Source organism: Hippopotamus amphibius, chromosome 6 (genome assembly GCF_030028045.1).
Source record: "Hippopotamus amphibius kiboko isolate mHipAmp2 chromosome 6, mHipAmp2.hap2, whole genome shotgun sequence".
In the NCBI taxonomy this organism is placed as follows: domain Eukaryota; kingdom Metazoa; phylum Chordata; class Mammalia; order Artiodactyla; family Hippopotamidae; genus Hippopotamus; species Hippopotamus amphibius.
In genome coordinates, this window is record NC_080191.1 from 42,263,690 (window position 1) to 42,283,713 (window position 20,024).

At 38.4% G+C, this 20,024-nt stretch overlaps 1 protein-coding gene across 2 annotated transcripts; it reads right to left on the minus strand.

Annotated features, from left to right (window-relative positions):
* Nucleotides 1-1,411: 1,411 nt before the first annotated feature.
* Nucleotides 1,412-18,466, minus strand: MTFR2 (mitochondrial fission regulator 2). Of its 2 annotated transcripts, XR_009054298.1 has the most exons (9): nt 18,174-18,466; nt 17,190-17,302; nt 13,328-13,432; nt 12,518-12,630; nt 11,358-11,593; nt 9,567-9,918; nt 4,344-4,518; nt 3,969-4,044; nt 1,412-2,297 (listed from the first exon to the last, which is right to left on the minus strand). XR_009054298.1 is itself a non-coding variant. In XM_057738777.1 (8 exons), the coding sequence occupies exons 2-8, from the start codon at nt 17,250-17,252 to the stop codon at nt 2,262-2,264; spliced, it is 1,080 nt and encodes a 359-aa protein (XP_057594760.1). In that variant the 5' UTR covers nt 17,253-17,302; nt 18,174-18,466; the 3' UTR covers nt 1,412-2,261. The 2 variants fall into 2 exon arrangements, 1 of the variants encoding a protein (XP_057594760.1); XM_057738777.1 differs by lacking the exon at nt 3,969-4,044.
* Between the last annotated feature and the right edge of the window lie 1,558 nt (nt 18,467-20,024).

Genomic DNA, 20,024 nt, shown 5'->3' on the forward strand with positions numbered 1-20,024 from the left:
GATTCTTTCCTAGGGATTAATTAGCAGCCAATCAAAGAGAATGCAACTTAGTTTAAGGCATCTGAGGAAAAGGGAGAGGGGGGGACTCTTCTAGGGCAAGTGCAAGGGTTAATGTTTTAGAGTCAGGAAAAGAAGCTGGCGTTTATGTAACTTGCAAGAAGAGAAAGTTTCAGCACTCACTGTATGTTTAGACAAGTTTAAAATATAATAAAATATGTTATAAATAACACTTGGGTATTAGATAATTTACAGATAGATTCATGATGAAAGCCTAAACCCTCACAAACTCTACGGTCAATGTGAAGTCATCAGGAGCCCAACTGTAGGCCTCCCAAAGGGGAATTTCAGGGCACGGTCTCATGTCCCTTAGGACATCGGAAGTGAGACTTCTAAATAGAGGTGAACCCAAGGTCATCTCAATCTTGATGCATCTTGGCGCTGACATGTGCTTTGGGCAAGCAGGAAATTCATTCTGAAGTAGAGCAGAAAAGGACCCCCCCCCCAAAAAAAAACTAAGTTGAGGTTTCTTAAGAAATAGACTTCACTTAGCAGAAAATGGTATCTTCTAAAGGTTTCTGCTGGTTGTTGGGGAGGGGTTGTTCATTAAATATTTCTAAATAAGGAAACTATAAACCTGAAAATGCAAGACTACCTTGGGCGATAAAACGAGGTTATTTCAGAGGAAGAGTACTCTAATTACAAGGACAAGAGAAGAAAAGGCAGGGTAGGGGCAATGTCTAGCAGGGGCAGGAACAACTAGAACAAACTACTGATGCAGGATAAGAAGTACCAGAAAACCACATAGAAGGAATAACAGGCAGGTATGGAAGCCACACTGCTGTACTTGCTATATCATCATGAATGCTTTTGGCTGCAAGTAACAGAAAACCTACAAAGCATATTTTTTTGTTTATTTTTTTCATGTAACAAGACGTCTGGAGATGGCTCTTGCTGGTGTTAAACAGTTCAGTGACGTCAGGGTTCACATCTCTGTGATTCCTCGTGGTCGTAAGACGGCTGCTGCACAGCCACCCCTAACTGGAAGGTGCCAGGAGAAAGGGGTCAGAAAGAGGGGTAACCAGGCAGCCAACTCTCTACCATAGTAACATGAAACCTGTGAGCAAACTGGGCTTTTCTGAAAGGGGAGAGCCTGTAAAATGGGTGGGTGCTGAGTCTATCCAAACGCAACCCAAGCTCCATTTCTAGGGAAACATGTAAATTCCCACACCACATTAGTATTGGCAAAGGGACAAAATACCTATTCCAAACTTATGTGTGTTTCACTGTGTTGATGAAGAAATTATAACTACAGAACTCTCTTTCCAGAAAAGAAGCTGACTTTCTAAATGGAGTAAGGAAAGAACATGAATTTGAACTGCTATAAAACAGAAACAAGTTTAAAAAGGCACATTTATTTACAAAGGAACGGAGTGTATAAGGAACAAAGGAAATAAAATGATGGGCGTACACAGCTATATAGCAAGTGTAGGCAAACTTATCAAGAAGATTCTTTAAACACTTCCACAGTCTAGAATTTAACAGTCAAAATCAGCTTCTAAGAATAAGTCTTTATCACCTCAGGAAGATTTTTTAGGAGATTCAATATATGATTCAAAGTATGGCTATCTTAATGAAAAAAATATAATTTTATATTATTTGAAAACCTCCACGTTGCTGGAGGCCAAGTAAACCAGATCACTACCAAGTTTTTCAAAATTCAAAGGCTCTTAAGTTAGGAAGTCATAATTGCTTTAAGAGATTGTTTTTAAAAGCCCAAACGTACTATCATCTGTTGAGTAGTACAATACAGACTTAGTTTACATTATTTTCTTAATTCATTAAATGGCTTCTGTTACATTATAATGAGACCTTACTGTTCTCTAAGGAGAAACATTAAATCATTTACCATTTAGCTCTTAGGAGAATCATTCAAAGTATAGATGCAGCTTTTAATAACATTAACATACATGGAAAAAAACAAAAGATCCATATACCTAACTACCATCAGTAGCCAGTTAACAGCTGGATCTTCTAAAACCAGAGACAGGTATTCTTAGCAGCCAAGATCCTTCAGACCTTTACACTAGTATACCCCAGTGTACAGACTACATTTAACTTCACTAACAGGAGATGAGATCCTTTCACACGTAGGGAGAGGCATGCCGGCATACTTCTGCAGTCCTGTCTTCCAGGCGCAGACACAGCCCCTGTTGCTCGTGTCTTGGTCTACACCTGCTGTGTTTGTCACTTCTTCCCTTAGTTCAGTGTCCTTCTGGCTGTGAAACGTGGTGTCCAAACTGAAATAAAGCAAATGTTTAACAAAGAAATTATTCTGATGTAAAAAAAGAATGGCAACACAAGCGCCAAATGACGCTTTGAGGCTTAATTCATTCAACAGTAAGTAGTCGCTTGAGAGTGGTTTACGTGTCAGGCACTGTGCTCAGGGCTGAGGACACAAAACTGAGCAAGACAGTCACAGCTGCACAGACTGAGGTCTCTGTCAGCTACAATTTGAGTCTCTATGTGCCCAGCCCTAAGCAAGGTGCCATAAAATTTATAAAAAGATATGGCTCTTTCTTTAAAATGCTTGTAGTTGGCTGGAAAGAAAATGCTAAAAGAACAGTGAACAGTGTAAGACGAACCAGTAATACTTCCTTAATCGACTATCACTGGGAAACAGTGTGTTCCACCTAAGCGAATTTCTCAGATAACTGGAGGTTTTCAAATAGCCTAGAATTTTAATAAGCCAAGTTCCTATTCACTGCTCCACCACTTAGATGTTGGATTACAGGCAGATTACTTAACCACTATCACACACATTTTCCTCATGTGTAAAAGAGGGACTATTGGCAACCCAAGGCCCAACAACAGATGACTGGATTAACAAGATATCTCACACACACACACACAGGAATATTACTCAGCCATAAAAAAGAATGAGGTACTGCCACTGCATGATGTCACTTATACGTGGAATCTAAAAACCAAAAACAAAAACAAAAACAAAAACCCCAAAAAAAGAATGTATATGTAAGACAGAAACAAACAGACTCATAGATATAGAAAACAAACTTGCGGTTACCAAAGGAGAGGGAAGTGGGGAGGGACAAATTAGGGGCATGGGATTAACAAACTATTATACATAGAATAGATAAGCAACAAGGATACACTGTATAGCACAGGGAATTATAGCCACTATCTTGTAATAACCTGTAATAGAGTATAAGCTGCAAAAATACTGAATCACTGTGGTGTACACCTGAAACTAATACAATATTGTAAATCAGGTATATGTCAATAGAAAAAAAAATATTGCTGTACAGGTCAAATGAGATGAGTAAAAAACGTACTTTTCAAGTTATAAATTTCTATACAAATGTTGAACATTTAGACACTTTTGTACTTTTAACTGTAACAGTTCTAAAGTAAACTATATACTTCTTTGCCTTCTTAGACTTAAGAATACAGTCTTCTGAGTCAACACGATAAGCATCAGCTATTGTACAAGCACAGTGGTGACTCAGAAACACACTGAAGCTGAGTAAAAAGGTTTTCCCCTGCTCTGTTGTGCTTTTTGAGTTGCCAACTGCTTTTTAGTTTTTCCATCTCCTCCTTGGCTGTCTGACTGGTGTCTGCCACTCCAATGCCACCCACCAGACTTTAGATGCTGTCCCTCTTTCACGCTCCTCTTGTTTCCAAGGCTTTCTTATTTACTACCTCAACTAAATTATGAGATGGAAAACCACCTCCAAATTTGGATTATATCTAAACCAAAGAAAAAAGGCTTCAAGTAAGAAGCAATCTTATGGGTCAAGAGTTGAAATATGAGTTTTTTTAAGTATCCAGTGAGCATGGTCACTGAAGATATTTATGACCTCATTTGCTTTGTTAAAAGCACAGTTAACATCCTGTTTATCTGAATAATCCAGTCTTTATATTTGACCAGGAAAAATATTGGGAGTAATCACCTTTACATATGGTTAGGTTGAATCTATCACATCATTCTTCTCTGGTCCTCTCAAAGTTTCAGACACCCAGTTCATACTGCAGACAGCAATGTCAAGTTAGCACGTGTCCAGGATAAACCATTATAAACTTATGCACTAGTATTTTTCAAATCAAATGTTTTACCTCAAAAAAACCTCACAGTATGCTAAAAGCTAAAAATGAGCATGTATGTGAAAGTCAACACAAACAACAGAAACATTAGCAGCACAAAGCATCAACAAACAATTTTATAGTCCATACTACATAATTACTTCAAGAGAACTTCAAGGCAAAGATACGTCATAAACAATATACATTAGAAAAACTGATAATTTAACCTTATATTATCATCTCACCCTTGAAGTTTCTGGACTAGAAAATGGAGAAGACTCCCAAGAATTATTTTCTTTCTCAAAGGAATCTTCTTCTTGGAATGCAAACTTCTGCTTAAGGGCATGGGATATTAAAGACAATGGATCCCACGGTGAGTCTTGTCTTTTCCTTTTATGAATGGGTCTGCCTCCAGGGGACCTTTAAAGCAAATGGAATAAATTAAAACTTTGTGTACTTTAAGTTCCGTATTGACAAACATAGCAGAGGGACTTCCCTGGTAGTCCAGAGGTTAAGACTCCGTGCTTCCAATGCAAGGGGCATGGGTTCAATCCCTGGTCAGGGAACTAAGATCCCACATGCCATACAGTGCGGCCAGAAGTATTAAAAAAAATAATAAGAAAGAAAAAGACAAACACAGCAGAAATATAAGCATAATATATTACAATCTTTAAGAGATCAGAATGTTTTGCCTTGGAATAAAAACAAATCTGGAGACGTCCATGGTGGCACAGTGGTTAAGAATCCTCCTGCCAACGCAGGCAACACAGGTTCAAGTCCTGGTCAGGGAAGATCCCACATGCCACAGAACAACTAAACCCGTGCGCCACAACTACTGAGCCTGAGCTCTACAGCCCGCGAGCAACAACTATTGAGTCCGTGTGCCACAACTACTGAAGCCTGTGCACCTAGAGCTTGTGCTCCTCAGCAAGAGAAGCCACTGCACTGAGAAACCCACGCACCGCAACAAAGAGTAGCCCCCACTCACCGCAACTAGAGAAAGCCCACGCACAGCAACAAAGACCCAACATAGCCAATAAATAAATAAATACATTTATTTTTTTAAAAAAGGAAAAAAATCTGGAGGGCACACGGGTTAGGAATCAGAAAGCTGAGAAACCATGTGGAGCTCTATGACACTCTATTATAACCTGGGATTTCTCAAATAACACCTTCATTTTTTACTTTCTAATTTTCCAGTGGGTAGAAAAAAATTAAAGAAATATTTAAGAACTTTTAAAAAGGACTATGGAGTTCATGAAAAGAAAAACATCAGGCTAACTGTTCATTCACTCATTTATTCAATCTTAATGCTGACTATTCTACCAGGCTCCACTTTATGCTGGTAAAATGGAGAGAGGATCCTGCTCCCATGGAACACTCTGGTGGGAGGAGTTCATCAAGGAACAAGTAAGCAAGCGCACTGCGGACAGCAGTCAATGCTGTGAATAAAATAAAAGAGGGAAATGTGATAGTGGCTACGATGAAAGCACTTTTGATGAGATGATGAGGAAAAGCCTCTTAAGGGAGGTGACATTCTCTTCAAGGAAATGACTAGCAGTCAATTTTAGCGTAAACATCCAGTGGATGTGTCAGGAAGGACACCGGCACCTGTGAGAAAAGAAAAAAGAACAGGTACAGCTGGAGTGCAGTTAAGTAAGATGGGAAGCAGGATGTGAGGTCAGAGGGATGAGGGCTGAATCCCTGAGAGACTTCCAGGCCACAGCAAGGTGTCAAGATTTCACTCTAAGCATAATGGAAAACCACCAAAGGGTTTTAAGCAGGGGAATGGCATGATCTGACTTCAACTTTTAAAGATCACTCTGGTTACTATATGGAGAACAGATAAGAAGGCAAGAATGAAAAGAGAGAGACCAGGTAGGAGGTGAGCACAAAAGTACAAGCTATACAAGATGGTGGTTTAGATCGAAAGGTGGCAGTGAGGACCACTGAGGGTACATAAATTTTTCTTTTTGCTTTTTTTCGTGAAATATGGTTCTTTATTTGTGACAAGGGCACATAACTTTGAGCCATATGTTGACAGAAAGGACGTGGGATAGAAAGGAAAAGAAAAAACAAGGATGATTCCCAGATGTTTGGACTGAGCAACTGGGTGATATTGTTGCCATTTACTGAGAAGCAAAAGACTTGGGGGAAGAACAAGTATTCAAGGAGGACGGCGGAACAGCAGGAAGGAAGAGCTCTGTTTTGAACGTGTGACGCGTGAGGCACCTGTGAGACAGGCAAATGAAGATGTCAAATAGGCACGGGGCCCCGAGGAGAGGTCAGGGCTAGGAAAGTAAATGTGGGCGCCATTAGCATTTAGCTGGTATCTAAAGCCATAGGACTATATGAGATGACCCAAAGAAACAATGTGGGTGGGGAGAAGGGGGCTGAGGGCTGAGCCTTGAACACTCCAACATTTAGAGAACAGGCCCAGAAGAAAGAACAAGCAAAGAAATAAGGAGTGGATAATGAAGTAAGAGGAAAACCAAGCATGATTTCCTCAAGGCCAAGTGAAGAAAGTGTTCCAAGGAGAAAGAAACTGAGGACTGTATCAAATGCCGCTAAGAGGTCAAGTAAGAGCATTGAGAATTGACCATCGGATTTAGCAACATGGAGTCACTGGAGACCTTGACAAGAGCAGTTTTCAGTGGAGTGATGAGGACAGACATCATATTACAGTGACTAGAAGGCAGTGAGAAATGGAAACAAACTATAAACAACATCAAGAATTTATATCAGAAAGGGAACAGAGAAGCTATAATAGCTGAGGGTATACATGCTTTGAAGATGGGAAATGTTCAGGTGTGAAGAGAAGAATAAAGTAAAAGTGGAGAATTTGATGAAGCACAAGACAGAAGAGATTATTTTAAGTGAAATCCTTAGACAGAAGGGGAACCAACGACTGAGGGGAGAGCATGGACACGAACAAGGATGCTTCATTCACAGTAACAAGATGGAAGGCAGAGAACATGGGTGGTAAATTTGTAAATGTAAAGATGTGGGGAGTCTTGTCATATTTAGCAGTAATGTACGAAACAAGATTAGTTGTTAGAAAAATGAGAGAATAGAGAGGTGGAGGGTGGAGTCTACCAGCATTTCAGTTGTTTCTCCAATGATGGTAACAGCCACAGTTACCATGTACCCTGACTGGGCCCAACAATACCAGTAAGAGATCTAGTTGGGACTAAACGTGTACCTACAACCATAGATGTTTCTCTGTACCAGCTGCCTCTTACAAGGATCAATCATAACCTCACTAATAATGAAACAACTTATCAGCCCTAACACTGTTACAGAGAAAATATTTATTTTCTCAGCAAAAACTTCATTGAGGAATTTCCAGATGAACATGGCAGATCTCTGTGAAAGCCTACTAAAATGACAGTTAAAGAAATGAAAAAGATATACACCCACAAAGACAAAGAGATTACAAGAGGAGAGAACAGATAAGACTCACAACAAAATGTTGAAAGCTGGAAAGCTGATGACAGTGAAGAGGGTGGGGGATAAGCTGCCTTCCTGAAAACAGAGGGATTGAGGAAAAGTCTACATACTGAATGATACACTCCTACCATGCCCTTTCCCCAGTCAACTCTCAAACTACATAGCTTGCACCACCTGTGTAATCCCCAACTCTCCTGAACAAGGAGACTGAAGAACTTTCTAAAAAAACTCTCTAGTCCCAAAGAAAAGACATACAGCTACTGAAATATGGGATCTGACTCATAAAATGGCAAGGACGTCTCCTCAATCACTAAACTGTGAAGCTCACCATCTGGCAATCCCACCTCACACAAAGAACCTTCCATCAGCTTTTCCATGCCTCACTTTTAAATATGAATGTATAGCCGAGAATCACCAGATATGTAAATAAGGCTCCAAAACTATAAATGTAGACCAAAATCAATAAGAGGAAAAAAGGAACTCAGGAAAAAAGGACATAATTCAAGAGCAAAAGAAAACTTAAATCTATAGTTAATATTCTCGGTAGCATTAAGACACACAAAAGCAAGAAGATACAAAAAAAGGGCATTCAAAGAAAAAGAAACGGGTCTGGCAAATTAAAAATATGATGATGGGGGAATTCCCTGGCTGTCCAGTGATTAGGACTCCACACTTTCACTGCTGAAGGCCCAGGTTTGATCCCTGGTGGTCGAGGAACTAAGATCCCACAAGCTGCACAGTATGCACCACCACCCTCCCCACTCCCCCCAAAAAAAGTGATCTCAGGAAAAACAATAGAAGAGTTGAAAAGAATTTTCTCAAAAAGTACAATAAAAAAGCAAAGAGAAAAGAGTAAGGGAATGATATGAAGATAAAGACAGATAATTCTGGCATTCAAACTTCTAACAGGCATTCCAAAATAAGAGAACAGAAGGAAAGAATAGGAGAAAATTATCAGAAAAATGTTATAAGAAATTTCCAAAAATAAAGGACATAAAACTCTAAATTGATTGAGTCCATAAGTGCTCAGCATGAGAAACTTAAAAAGAACTCTCCAGGGCACATCATCATGAAATCTGAGAGCACTAGGACCAAAGAGAAGATCTCGAATGCTTCAAGAATAAAGAAACAGGTTTCATACATGGTTATTAGGAATCAAAATGACATTAACCTCTCAACAGGAACACTGAGAACTAGAAACCAATGGAATAATGTCTTCAAAATTCTGAGGAAAAATGATTTTCTGCCAATTATATACCCAGCCAAACTAGCAATTGTGAGAATTAAAAAAAAAAAAAATTCAGATATGCAATGTATTAAAATAATCTACCTTTTACGCATTCCTTGAAGCTACGGGAAGATACGACACCCAGGAAATTGGTGATGCAACACAGGACAAAGAGGATGCCCATGATGACAAAGGAAATCCTTAGGATGACAAGGCAGCAGATTTAGAGCAACAATGGAGATTAGAGCAGGACAGAGGGCTACGGGAGAGGATTTTGGGGGCGGGGGGGAAGGGGTAAGAATTAAAAGAGGCAATTATTAACTGCAATAAAAAATAAAATTAGTCAACAAACAAAATGTAATTGTAGTATATGAAACGGCTAACCTGTGAATGCTTACTGTTATAATAAGGATATAAATTCTGAACAGGGACTTAAGTAAAGGCTGTGACTTAACCATACTGGAAAGATGTAATAAGAAGTGTATGTGTGCATGTGTGTTAGGGGCTAGAATGTCTAAGAGAACATATTCCAGATTTTTAACAATTGCACGTAAATATAACTAAAATATCAAGAAACAGCAAAAGTAGTACATTGTTTCAAAAATATGGAGATAAGATACTAGAAGAAAGAGTCACAAAAAATTGAAAATGATACTCTCTGGGAGGGGTATCTGGGGTGAAGAGGAATCAAAGAGAAGACTTGTACATATTTACTTTGATAAATTATAATAATTTCTTTAAACACCATTGATAAAATTTTGGTTCATTTCTCTATTCTATGACAACATACCTTTCAATAGCACGTAGCTTAACCTTATTCATATCCTTTAGAACATCCAACATATTTGGAACATCCTTATTTTTCTGGCTTTTTGAATGACTATAATTGGTTTTCCTAGTATCTGGGGGCTGTTTTTTCACTTCAGTGGCTGAATTATCTGATGCATAAATATTATTAGATGTTGTTTGCATGAGAGGAGAACATGGAAGCTGTAGAGATGAAACCGGAGGAGGCAGTGGTGGTGGAGGAGGAGAGGGAAGCACTGAACTTGAAAACGAATCTGGTTCCACACTGAGTTGTGTAGCCTCTGATGACGGCATTTGTCTCAAACCACTTGGCCTGTCGTTCAAATCCAAGGAACCTAAAGAAAATTTAGTCTGTTGAAAAATCATGCAAAATTGTCTCCAACCTAACAAGTAACATTAATTAGAATCAAAACAGGAACAATTTCTGTAATGCTACTAAAATAATGATACCGTGGCCAGGAAGGAGAAGCAATCTCACCTGCTTAGTAATTTCTGTAAGAGTCCACCAAATAGTAAACTTATTTTTAATCCAATTAGGATTCTGTGTTAGGGAAGTGGAGAATGCATTTTAAAGAGAAAATTAAAAGTGCTTTTTTCACATACAATCTGAATTTCATCCTCTGTTTACAGAAGCGAAAACACGATCAACGACTTGTGGCTAGAAACATGCACACTGATATATTCCCTCTATGATGACACCCAAGCATGTATTTTCTAGGCAAAAGCCTAAGATGGGTACCACCAAATACTTAACTTTGACACAACAGAGTTGCTCCTAAAAATCATGTGTAACATGATTGCTTTAAAAATAGTGTATATATATCTCATTTATTATTATATAGTAATATATAATATAATATTTAATATAAATTATAAATATACAATACTATATAAATATTATGCTTATATATATGAACTATATGTGTTTATATGTATTTTTTTATATACATATAGATATTGTGTGTGTATTTAAAGTAAGTTATATCTCTAAAACTTTTAAAAAGAATCATCTGGAAAATAGTATTTACCTAGATTTGGCGGAAGTATAGCAGCAATAACTTCAAACTACAAACATATGAAGCCTCAAACCTATACTCTTCTCTCAAATTAACGCATCCCCCCACTTAAATTTCCAACACTTTTCAAAAGAGTTAGGATAGTCAGCCCTCCATCCATAGCGTCAGGTTCTGCATCTGCAGATTCAACCAGCTGCAAATCGAAAATACTAAAAAAAAAAAAAAATTTCCAGATCAAGCAAAACTTGATCTGCCATGCCACTGACAACGATTTACATAGCATTTCCATTGTATTTATAACAATTTGCATTTTATTAGGTATTATAAGTAATCTAGAGATGATTTAAAGTATACGGGAGGATGGAGGATGTGCACAGGTTATATGTAAGTATGCCATTTTATATAAGGAATTTCAGCATCCTTGAAGTGTGGTGTCCACATGGGTCGTAGAACCAACACCCCACAGATGCCAAGGGACAACTGTACTTACAAAACAGGCTTTTAAATACAAAACTACAATCTTCAGCAGCATAGCTAGCTCTTCTTTAAACCAAAGCCATCCCTGTCACTACAAATGCATCTTAATTTATTCTCAGTAAACATCAGAGGTGATATACATATACATCCAACATCCTTTCATATTTAATATCATTCATAAGATACATTAGCAGCAAACATTCTTTTCTTACTCAGAACTGCACTGACTGAAATACTAGATGAGTATCATCCAACCAAAACAAAAATCCAACGTTACTTACCAGAATCTATACTGTTTCTCAGTTCTTGCCTTCCCACAATCGCAGCAATCTGACAACGAAGAAAAGCTAGCTCATCTTCAAGGGCAGCTATTTTTTTAATTGCAGCTTCACTTTCAGGCCAATCATTTCCTCTTGGTTTATTATGCCTTAGAGCGGGTGTCAGTGGATCTTCAACTAGTTGCAAAGGATGGAAAGATGCAATTTTCTCCTCTTCTTCATTTTTCCATATACTATTTCTGTGGGTGGAAGGAAAAAATGGAAAGAGAGAGAGAAGGAGGTTCTAGAAATAAATTCTTTCAGTCAAAGAATAAAGACACCAAAGTAAAATCAGAATAGGTCTCTTTACCTTATAATCGTCTTTACTCACTGAGGACAAACAACACCTTATGTAACTTTGTATTCTCAATACCCAGAACAGAATGCTGCTTTTAAGAGGTGACCAATAAGTGGTCAGTGAATGAAGGAACACACCTTGCTTTCAGAGTGAAAACCAAAAATAATCATCCCATAACTGTTCTATTAACTTCAAATATAATATAAACTGATTTATTTAGAAATAAAGTTAATTTATTTAGAAATTCTACATATTTGGAATATAAGATACTAAAGGATTCCATGTTATGTTGGTGTAAGTTTATAGTATTCTAATTTTTTGAAAACTTATAAACCAGTGTGATATAGAATAAATTTAGCCAGATATTTTGAATAATGACCCTTGTACTTCAGCCTGTATCTGAATACACTAACACCTAAGTTAGTATTCCCAAGCAGTAAAACATCCAAATGTTGGAATATATTTAATATCATTGCCTGGTAAACAATAAACACTATATAAGTTTTGGCTAAATATATAAAATAAAATAAATCTAGCAGTTAGTATCTAGGAAAGAGCTTTCTCCTAAAAATGAACATGGTGATTTTTATTTCCTTTCAATATCATTCCTTCTTATGCCTGGGGTTAGATTTAAATGTGCACTAAGAAAAACTGGCTAAAAATGAGAAAGCACCAGTCATCCTTATTAGGAAGACATTAGTAGGACACAGTGCAATATAGAGACAGACAAAATAAAAAGGCTCAATTAGTCTGAACATGCTTCAACATATGCAAGAATTCAGATTATAGCCCACACCCGACTTTCCAAGATAAGTAGAAAAATTACCGAAATCTGAGATAACTAGCTTCTTCATCATTTGCCACATACAAAACATCAGCAAAAGATGGAACTACAGATTCACAGTTAGCCGGGTCCACAGAGTTGAAAAGTGGGATCAGCTAAAGGAAAAAAGGAAAAAAGAAAGTCAGAGCTCTGCAGGGAGTCAGGGGAAGACACATGCCCGTGGAAACCATTTACGTAAGTTAAAAATCCACAGGAGTGAAAAGGAAAAAGGATATGTAATAGAAAAACATACACCTATTGGCAAGAAAAAAAACTGAGGAAAGTATTATTCTAAAGTCTACACATGTGGCAATACTCTCTCCCCTGGAGAATGTCATTCAACATAAAACACAAACTGGAAGAATAAAATAAGCTACTCAGGGGTTGCTTCGTATCTGCCAATCTTTGGATATGATTATTTAAAAAATTAAAGACCAAGACACACATGAAGTAACTTCTTTCCAGGACAAACTAAAAGCTTTTGGCTTTAGGAAAAACTAAAACCTTTGGTTTTGGAAACATTTCTTCTTTTGTTCTACCCTATGTCCCTAGGAGTACCCAGGACAATTTTATACATGGTGCTTAAACAATGCCCATTGGGACTTCCTTGGTGGTCCAGTGGATAAGACTCCGTGCTCTGAATGCAGGGGGCCTGGGTTCAATTCTGGTCAGGAAACTAGATCCTGAATGCATGCTACAACTAAGAATCCACATGACACAACTAAAGATCCTACATGCTGCAAATAAGACCCAGCACAGCCTAAATAAACAAATATTAAAAAAATGAGAAGCAATTCATATTGACTAACTTACCTCAAAATTAGGCCTGGGACAAGGTTCTAAAGGAAGAATTTTCCCAATAATACGAACAATACTCCGAGCTGATCCATAGTCTTTATTTTCCCAAATCTGCAAAATCTATTTAAACATGAAGCATTGTTTAAAAAGTAGCACTCTATTGAGCATGCTTATATTGATATTATTTATGGAAAAAAATGTAAAATATGCAATAACATTTATTTTTAAGAAGAAAATATAGAAGGCATACTTTTAAAGTATTTTCTTCAAAGAATTAAACTTATATCTATCTTTAAAAAAGTGAGAAACAGGGGGATGGGAGTTAACATGTACAGATTCTAGGAAGAAAGATCTTTTAAGAAAGCACCACAAATTCATTTTGTTTTATTTCTGCTAATGGCCATATATTTTGGGGAATTTTATTCAGAAAAATTGTCTCTGATCCTCGCAGCTAAAAATCCCATCTTTAGGCCCAATTAAAAATGGACAATTTCAGGTGGTGGGATAAATTGGAAGATTGGGGTTGACATATATATATGCTAATATGTATAAAATAGATAACTAATTAAAAATAAATAAATAAAATTTTTTAATGGACAATTTCAATTTCTCAAGCAATTAAGTAATAATACAGAGTATACTCATGTAATTTCCTTCAAAGGAGAAATAAAGAGGGGGAATAAATGAATCAGGACCTAAACAATTTAAGGATGGTTTACACACCGTCATACTGGCACAAACACAGACATATAGATCAATGGAACAGAACAGAAACCCCAGAAACCCATACACATATGGTCAATTAATCTATGACACAAGAGGCAAGAATATACAATGGAGATAAGCAAGTGGTGTTGGGAAAGCGGCACAGCTACATGAAAAGCAATGAAGTTAGACACTCCCTCACACCATATACAAAAATAAGCTCAAATGGTTTGAAGACCTAAATATAAGCCATGATACCATAAAACTCCTAGAAGAGAACATAGGCAAAACATTCTCAGACATAAGTTGCAGCAATATTTTCTTAAATCAGTCTCCTAAAGCAAAAGAAATAAAAGCAAAAATAAACAAATACAACCTAATTAAACTTAGCTTTTGCTCAGCAAACGAAACCATCAACAAAATGAAAAAATCTATAGAATGGGAGAAACTATTTGCAAACGATGCAACTGACAAATGGTAATATCCAAAATATACAAACAGCTCATGCAACTCAATATCAAAATAATAACCCAATCAAAAAAGGGGCAGAAGACCTAAATAGACATTTCTACAAAGACATACAGATGGCCAAAAGGTACAAGAAAAGATGCTCAACATCCCTAACCATTAGGGAAATGCAAATCAAAACAGTGAGGTATCACCTCATGTGGGTGTGAATGACTACTGTCAAAGAGTCCACAAATAATAAATGCTGGAGAGGGTGTAGGGAAAAGGCAACCCTCCTACACTGTTGGTGAGAATGTAAACTGGTGCAGACACTTATGGCGAACAGTAAGGAGGTTCCTTAAAAAACTAAAAATAGAGCTACCATATGATCCTGCAATACACACACAAACACACACACACACACACACACACAGTGGAATATTACTTAGCCATAAAAAAGAATGAAATATTGCCATTTGCAGCAACATGGATGGACCTAGAGATTATCACACTAAGTGAAAAGAAAGACAAATATTATATAATATCACTTACATGAGGACTCTAAAAAACAATACAAGTGAATCTATATAAAACAGAGAAACAGACTCACAGACACAGAAAAAAGACATATGGTTACCAAAGGGGAAAGGGAAGGATGTTATATTAGTAGTAAGGGACTAACAGATACGAACAACTATGAGTAAGATAGAAAAGCAACAAGGATTTACTGTATAGTACAGGGAATTATATTCAATAACTTGTAACAACACATAATGGAAAATAACCTTAAATATTATATACTGAATCACTTTGTTGTATAGCTGAAACTATACAATATTGTAAATCAACTATATTTCAATTTTAAAAAAGAGAAAAAAAAAGAATACTTACAGTGGAATATATTTTCTAATAGTCAGTTCTTGAAAAGATAATAGAAATGAAATGTGCTACTATTACTCAAATAATACTTTGTCCTTTAGCTTGGGGTTCCCATATTGGTGTAAACTATTCCCACAAGAACCTCCCCCAAAATATGACATAACATGTTCTTTTGAAAGGGATTTCAACACAAAAAAGGCATTTTTCTCTCTTTAGAAGCCACAGATATAGAGGTAGCAACCTATTAGCATCCTCATGGAAATATACAGTAAGCAAATGGATACACAGTTCTAGAACTTAGGAGACAATCTGCATTAGAAAGATGGATTTAGGAATCATCAGCATACGGAACACCTGACAGGTAAAAATCGAAGCCATAGGACTAGTTGAGAAAAACTGGGGCTAGAGAGAAAGAGTTGAAAGTCAACAGCACATAGAATCTTCTACACAAAGTCATGCCATTCCTCTGCTTTTAAATGGTAAAGGTTCTGAATTTATCTGATCATATCCAAGCACCTGGCTCTACCATTAAATACTAATTTCATCAGCTAACCTCACAATCTTCCATCAATTCTGCCAGCTCAGTTGCCATAAGAAACTCCATGAATTGTGTATCCATTCTCCAATCACCCTTAAAGGTCCTCTACCACTTGGCCCTATTCTATCTATCCAACTTAATTTCCTTCTATCCATTAACAAGAAAGAACACATGCTCTTTTGGGTTAAGCACTTCTTCAGATTGATGGCCTCTCTCAACTTCTTTTCACAAACCTTTTAAAAGAAGTTTGCAAATGCCACTTCCCGTCCTCAATCATTCTTCAAACTACTACAGGTCAGCTGCCACTCTCCACCTACAGAAACCCCTAAAGGCATCAATCATCTACTGATAAGCAAATCTGCAACTATTACTCAGTCTTTGTTATCTTCAATCTCTTCAATTCTGAAATTCAAAACGCTTCAATAACATCCAGTGACATCCTCCATTATACCATCAAGTCAAATATCAAAAGAATGTAGATAACTTCAAATCTGAATCTCTTTTCTCTCCTACATTCCAGAACCATATATCCAATTATCTGCACATTTGTATTTATTGTCCAAAAGCACATATGAATTATCTCCCTACTCAAAATAGTTTCTCATATGGAGTGGTCCATTTATATTAATGGCTCCATCATTTTTCAACTTAGTTTTGTTTAAAAAGCTTTGAATTTTGTCCAAATTCAGCACACCAAACAGCAAAAATTTGCCCATTTTCTGTAAGCCCCCCTATTATTTTTGTGTCTCTCATATTCAGTATTGTATTAGTTATCTGTATATGTTTCTTATATCTCATATTATATTTTAAGCATCATAAATACAAAAAACATGTTCTGCTACTCTGCATCACCTAGAGAACCATGCATACTATCTTAGATGTCGTAGCTACTCAATAAGGAGACAAAATTTGATTTGCTTATAATTCTCACCTAAGCCAACCTCTCATCTTAAGATTTATTCTGAATTTGCTGAGCTATAACTCGCCATTCTATATCCAAATATCCAACTTAAATTACCTTAAATAAAGCCACTAGATAATTTTTTAAATATTTTATCTACGAAGGTCATGTCTATCTTTTGCTTTGTTTGTATCTTTTGTTGGCATTTGACCTATCAAGTAAACAGGTTCCTAACAATCTTATTCCTTTTTTAACTCAAACTATCAAAGCTATACTATTGCAAAGTTGCCCTTGTTACGCTGATAGAGAAGTAACAATTTTACCTTGAATGTTGACATATATAAATAATTTCCAAAATAAGACCTCAAACAAATACAACAGGTTCAAATCGATTAAAAGATATTTACCTGGTTTACGGGAACACCAAAATATTCCAGCATCTCTCTTAAGATACTCAATATGAATGACATTGATAAGGCAAAAACAGAAGCAAATTTAAGGAAACATTTTTTCTTAATACCTTAGGGGGGAAAAATTAGAAAACATTACTCTTGATAAATAAATAACTACCACACAAAGTTGTATTAAATAACTGGAAAAACCCTTTCCCTACACATTACACCATCAACTAATCTCTCTGGCCAGCATTATTTTATCTTATTTTGTTTTTTTTCCAGCTCTCTGTAAACTTTGTTTTTTTTGTTTGTTTGTTTGTTTCTTTGTTTTATTGGAGTATAATTGCTTTACACTCCTGTACCAGTTTTTGAGGTACACCAAAGTCAATCAGCTGTATTTATACACATATCCCCATATTCCCTCCCTCCCTCCCTCGACTCCCCCCCCCACCCTCCCCGTCCCGGCCCTCTAAGGCCGGCATTATTTTGACGAGAGGAGAGAAAAAGAGGAATGGGGGAACGTGGAAGGACTGGGAAAAGAAACTTTAATTTATCAGTTAAGTTGCATTACAAATTCATAGGATTTTTTGAGCCTCTGATGGAACCTAGTTAATAAACATAAATCAACGAGATTGGAAACTTAGCAGGGAAGCCTGCAAGTTAGCCGCAAACAGCGACGCTCCCTCTATCCGAGAGCTTTCGGCTGAGATTCTTAGCAGGGACGAGTTCAGCCCATCCTTCAAAGCAGGCAGGAGGCCGTCTCAAGGCTTTCACAAAAGGCTTTTCACAAAAGTTAGCTTCTCTCTAACGTACTGGAGTACTACCCATCCCTCCTCGCTTATTTTACAGATAAAGAATACGAACCCCAGACAGGCGACGTGACTTAGTCACCCAACTGCTACATAACAGGCCGAGACGAGCGCCCGGTCACGTCGCTCGCTTTGGCCCCAAGCTCCCTCGGCGTCGCTCCTAACCCAGCATGGGCTCCTGACTCACCTTCCCCCGAAGCACAGCCTCCTCGCAACCACGGAAACTTCCGAGTGCAGTCCCTAAGGAACCCTGCCGCGGAATCCGAAGAGAATGAGGCCGGGCGTGCACTCGTCCCGGTCCAGCAGCGCTCAGACGTCCACACGTGCCTGCCCGCGCGTCTCGGCGTGCCTGCCACGCGCGGTAACGACGCCTCCACTGGCCCCGGGCTTAGCCCTGAAGCCCCTCGCTCAGCCGGGGTAACTCGGCTGGAGGCGCGGCCCTCCTCCGGGGAGCCAACGAACCTGCGGCTGGGCTCCACGATCGGCTTGCTACTTCCGCGTCCCCAGACGAAAATTAAACTCCGCGGGCCATGACCCGTGCCCGACCTCATTGGACAGAGCTGAAGGTCGCTGCTTATGATTGGTTACGGAGTAACGACAGGTTATTTAGACAGGCTGCTGAGTGCCTTCCTCCTTCAAGGGGGCAGGCCTTCGGCGAGGCAGCCAATAGCAGCCCAGAGCCAGCGCGTGGGCGGGGAGGCCGCGCAGGGATGGTGACGCATGCTCATAACCCGTCTTTAGGTTTCCAGGTGCTCTCAAATACCGGTGTCTACAGCCCGGAGTACGGAACCATTATGGCCTTTGGGTCAGGCCCACGATCCGGAGTTCGTACTCCACACAGATCTTCACAGGGAAAGTGTGTCATCCTCTACATACAGACCCGAAGTGGAGCCGCTCTCCCAAGTCGGCTTGCCGTGGAGTGTCGCGATTTGTTTAATCATTCATTCGTCCGTTCAGCGAACATCTATTGTATGCTTATGGGACTAGCAGATGCTAAACGCTGTCATCGCGGAATCTGCAGCACTGCAGTACTTAAGAGTGTTCGTTCATGAAACGCTCCAGGTTATCCAGGCTGCCAAATATGGCCAGGATGCTGACCTGGCCTAGCCGACAATGGTAAAGTGACGACCGTGTCCTGGCAGGTGATATCTCAATTTTCAATTCTGATCTGAGGTTACTGGCTTCATAAGAAACGACAGCTACTGCTTCTCGTATTTCAGCGAGAAATGCATTGGAGTGACATGATAATTTAGAATCAACTGTGCCTGCTGCTGACCAACACAATTAAAAATGGGAGCATTTTTCAACTAATTTCTCAATGTGTCCACAATATTTATTCATTAAACTAACACTGAATGTCTACTATGTGCCAGGCATCATTCTAAGCACAGGGAATGTAATGAGCAAGGCATCTGAGGTCCTTGCCCCCTTCAAGTTTACATTCTAGTGGAGACCTCAGAGAAGATTTCTCTGAGCACCATATATAAACAGCGTCTCTCTCCAGTCTCTTTCCATGATTTATTTTTCCTTATAGCACTTAGACCATGTATATTTATGCTCCACCTGCTGCCAAACAAAACTCTGGAACAGGAACTTTGTTTTGACCCATGCTGTATCTCCAGCGCTTCAGAGGACTGCCTGGTATATTTGATGGGCGTTCAATCAGTATTTGTTGAATAAAATAATTGGATATGGGATGAGAGAAAAGACACCAAGAATGAGTTGAAACTAAGAAACTGGCAGAACAATAGTGACAGGCCCACCAGTCTAAGCTAGATAAGGATTAAAGGGGCAGGAGAGGGATACTGGACCATGTAAAACGCAAGTGAATCAGTGGCTCTACATAGAATTTTCTCAAGTTCCTCGTCCTTCCCTTTTGCCTTCATAAATAAATCATGATCTTGTAACATCCTCCCTTTCCGATCTGATATCAAATAGAGCCCAAAGGAGAATATAGGGCCAAAAGGAGAACATCCCTTGAGAGCATAAGAAGGGAAACCAGTAGTACTAAAGCCTCCTTCAGGCTGCACTATTCAGA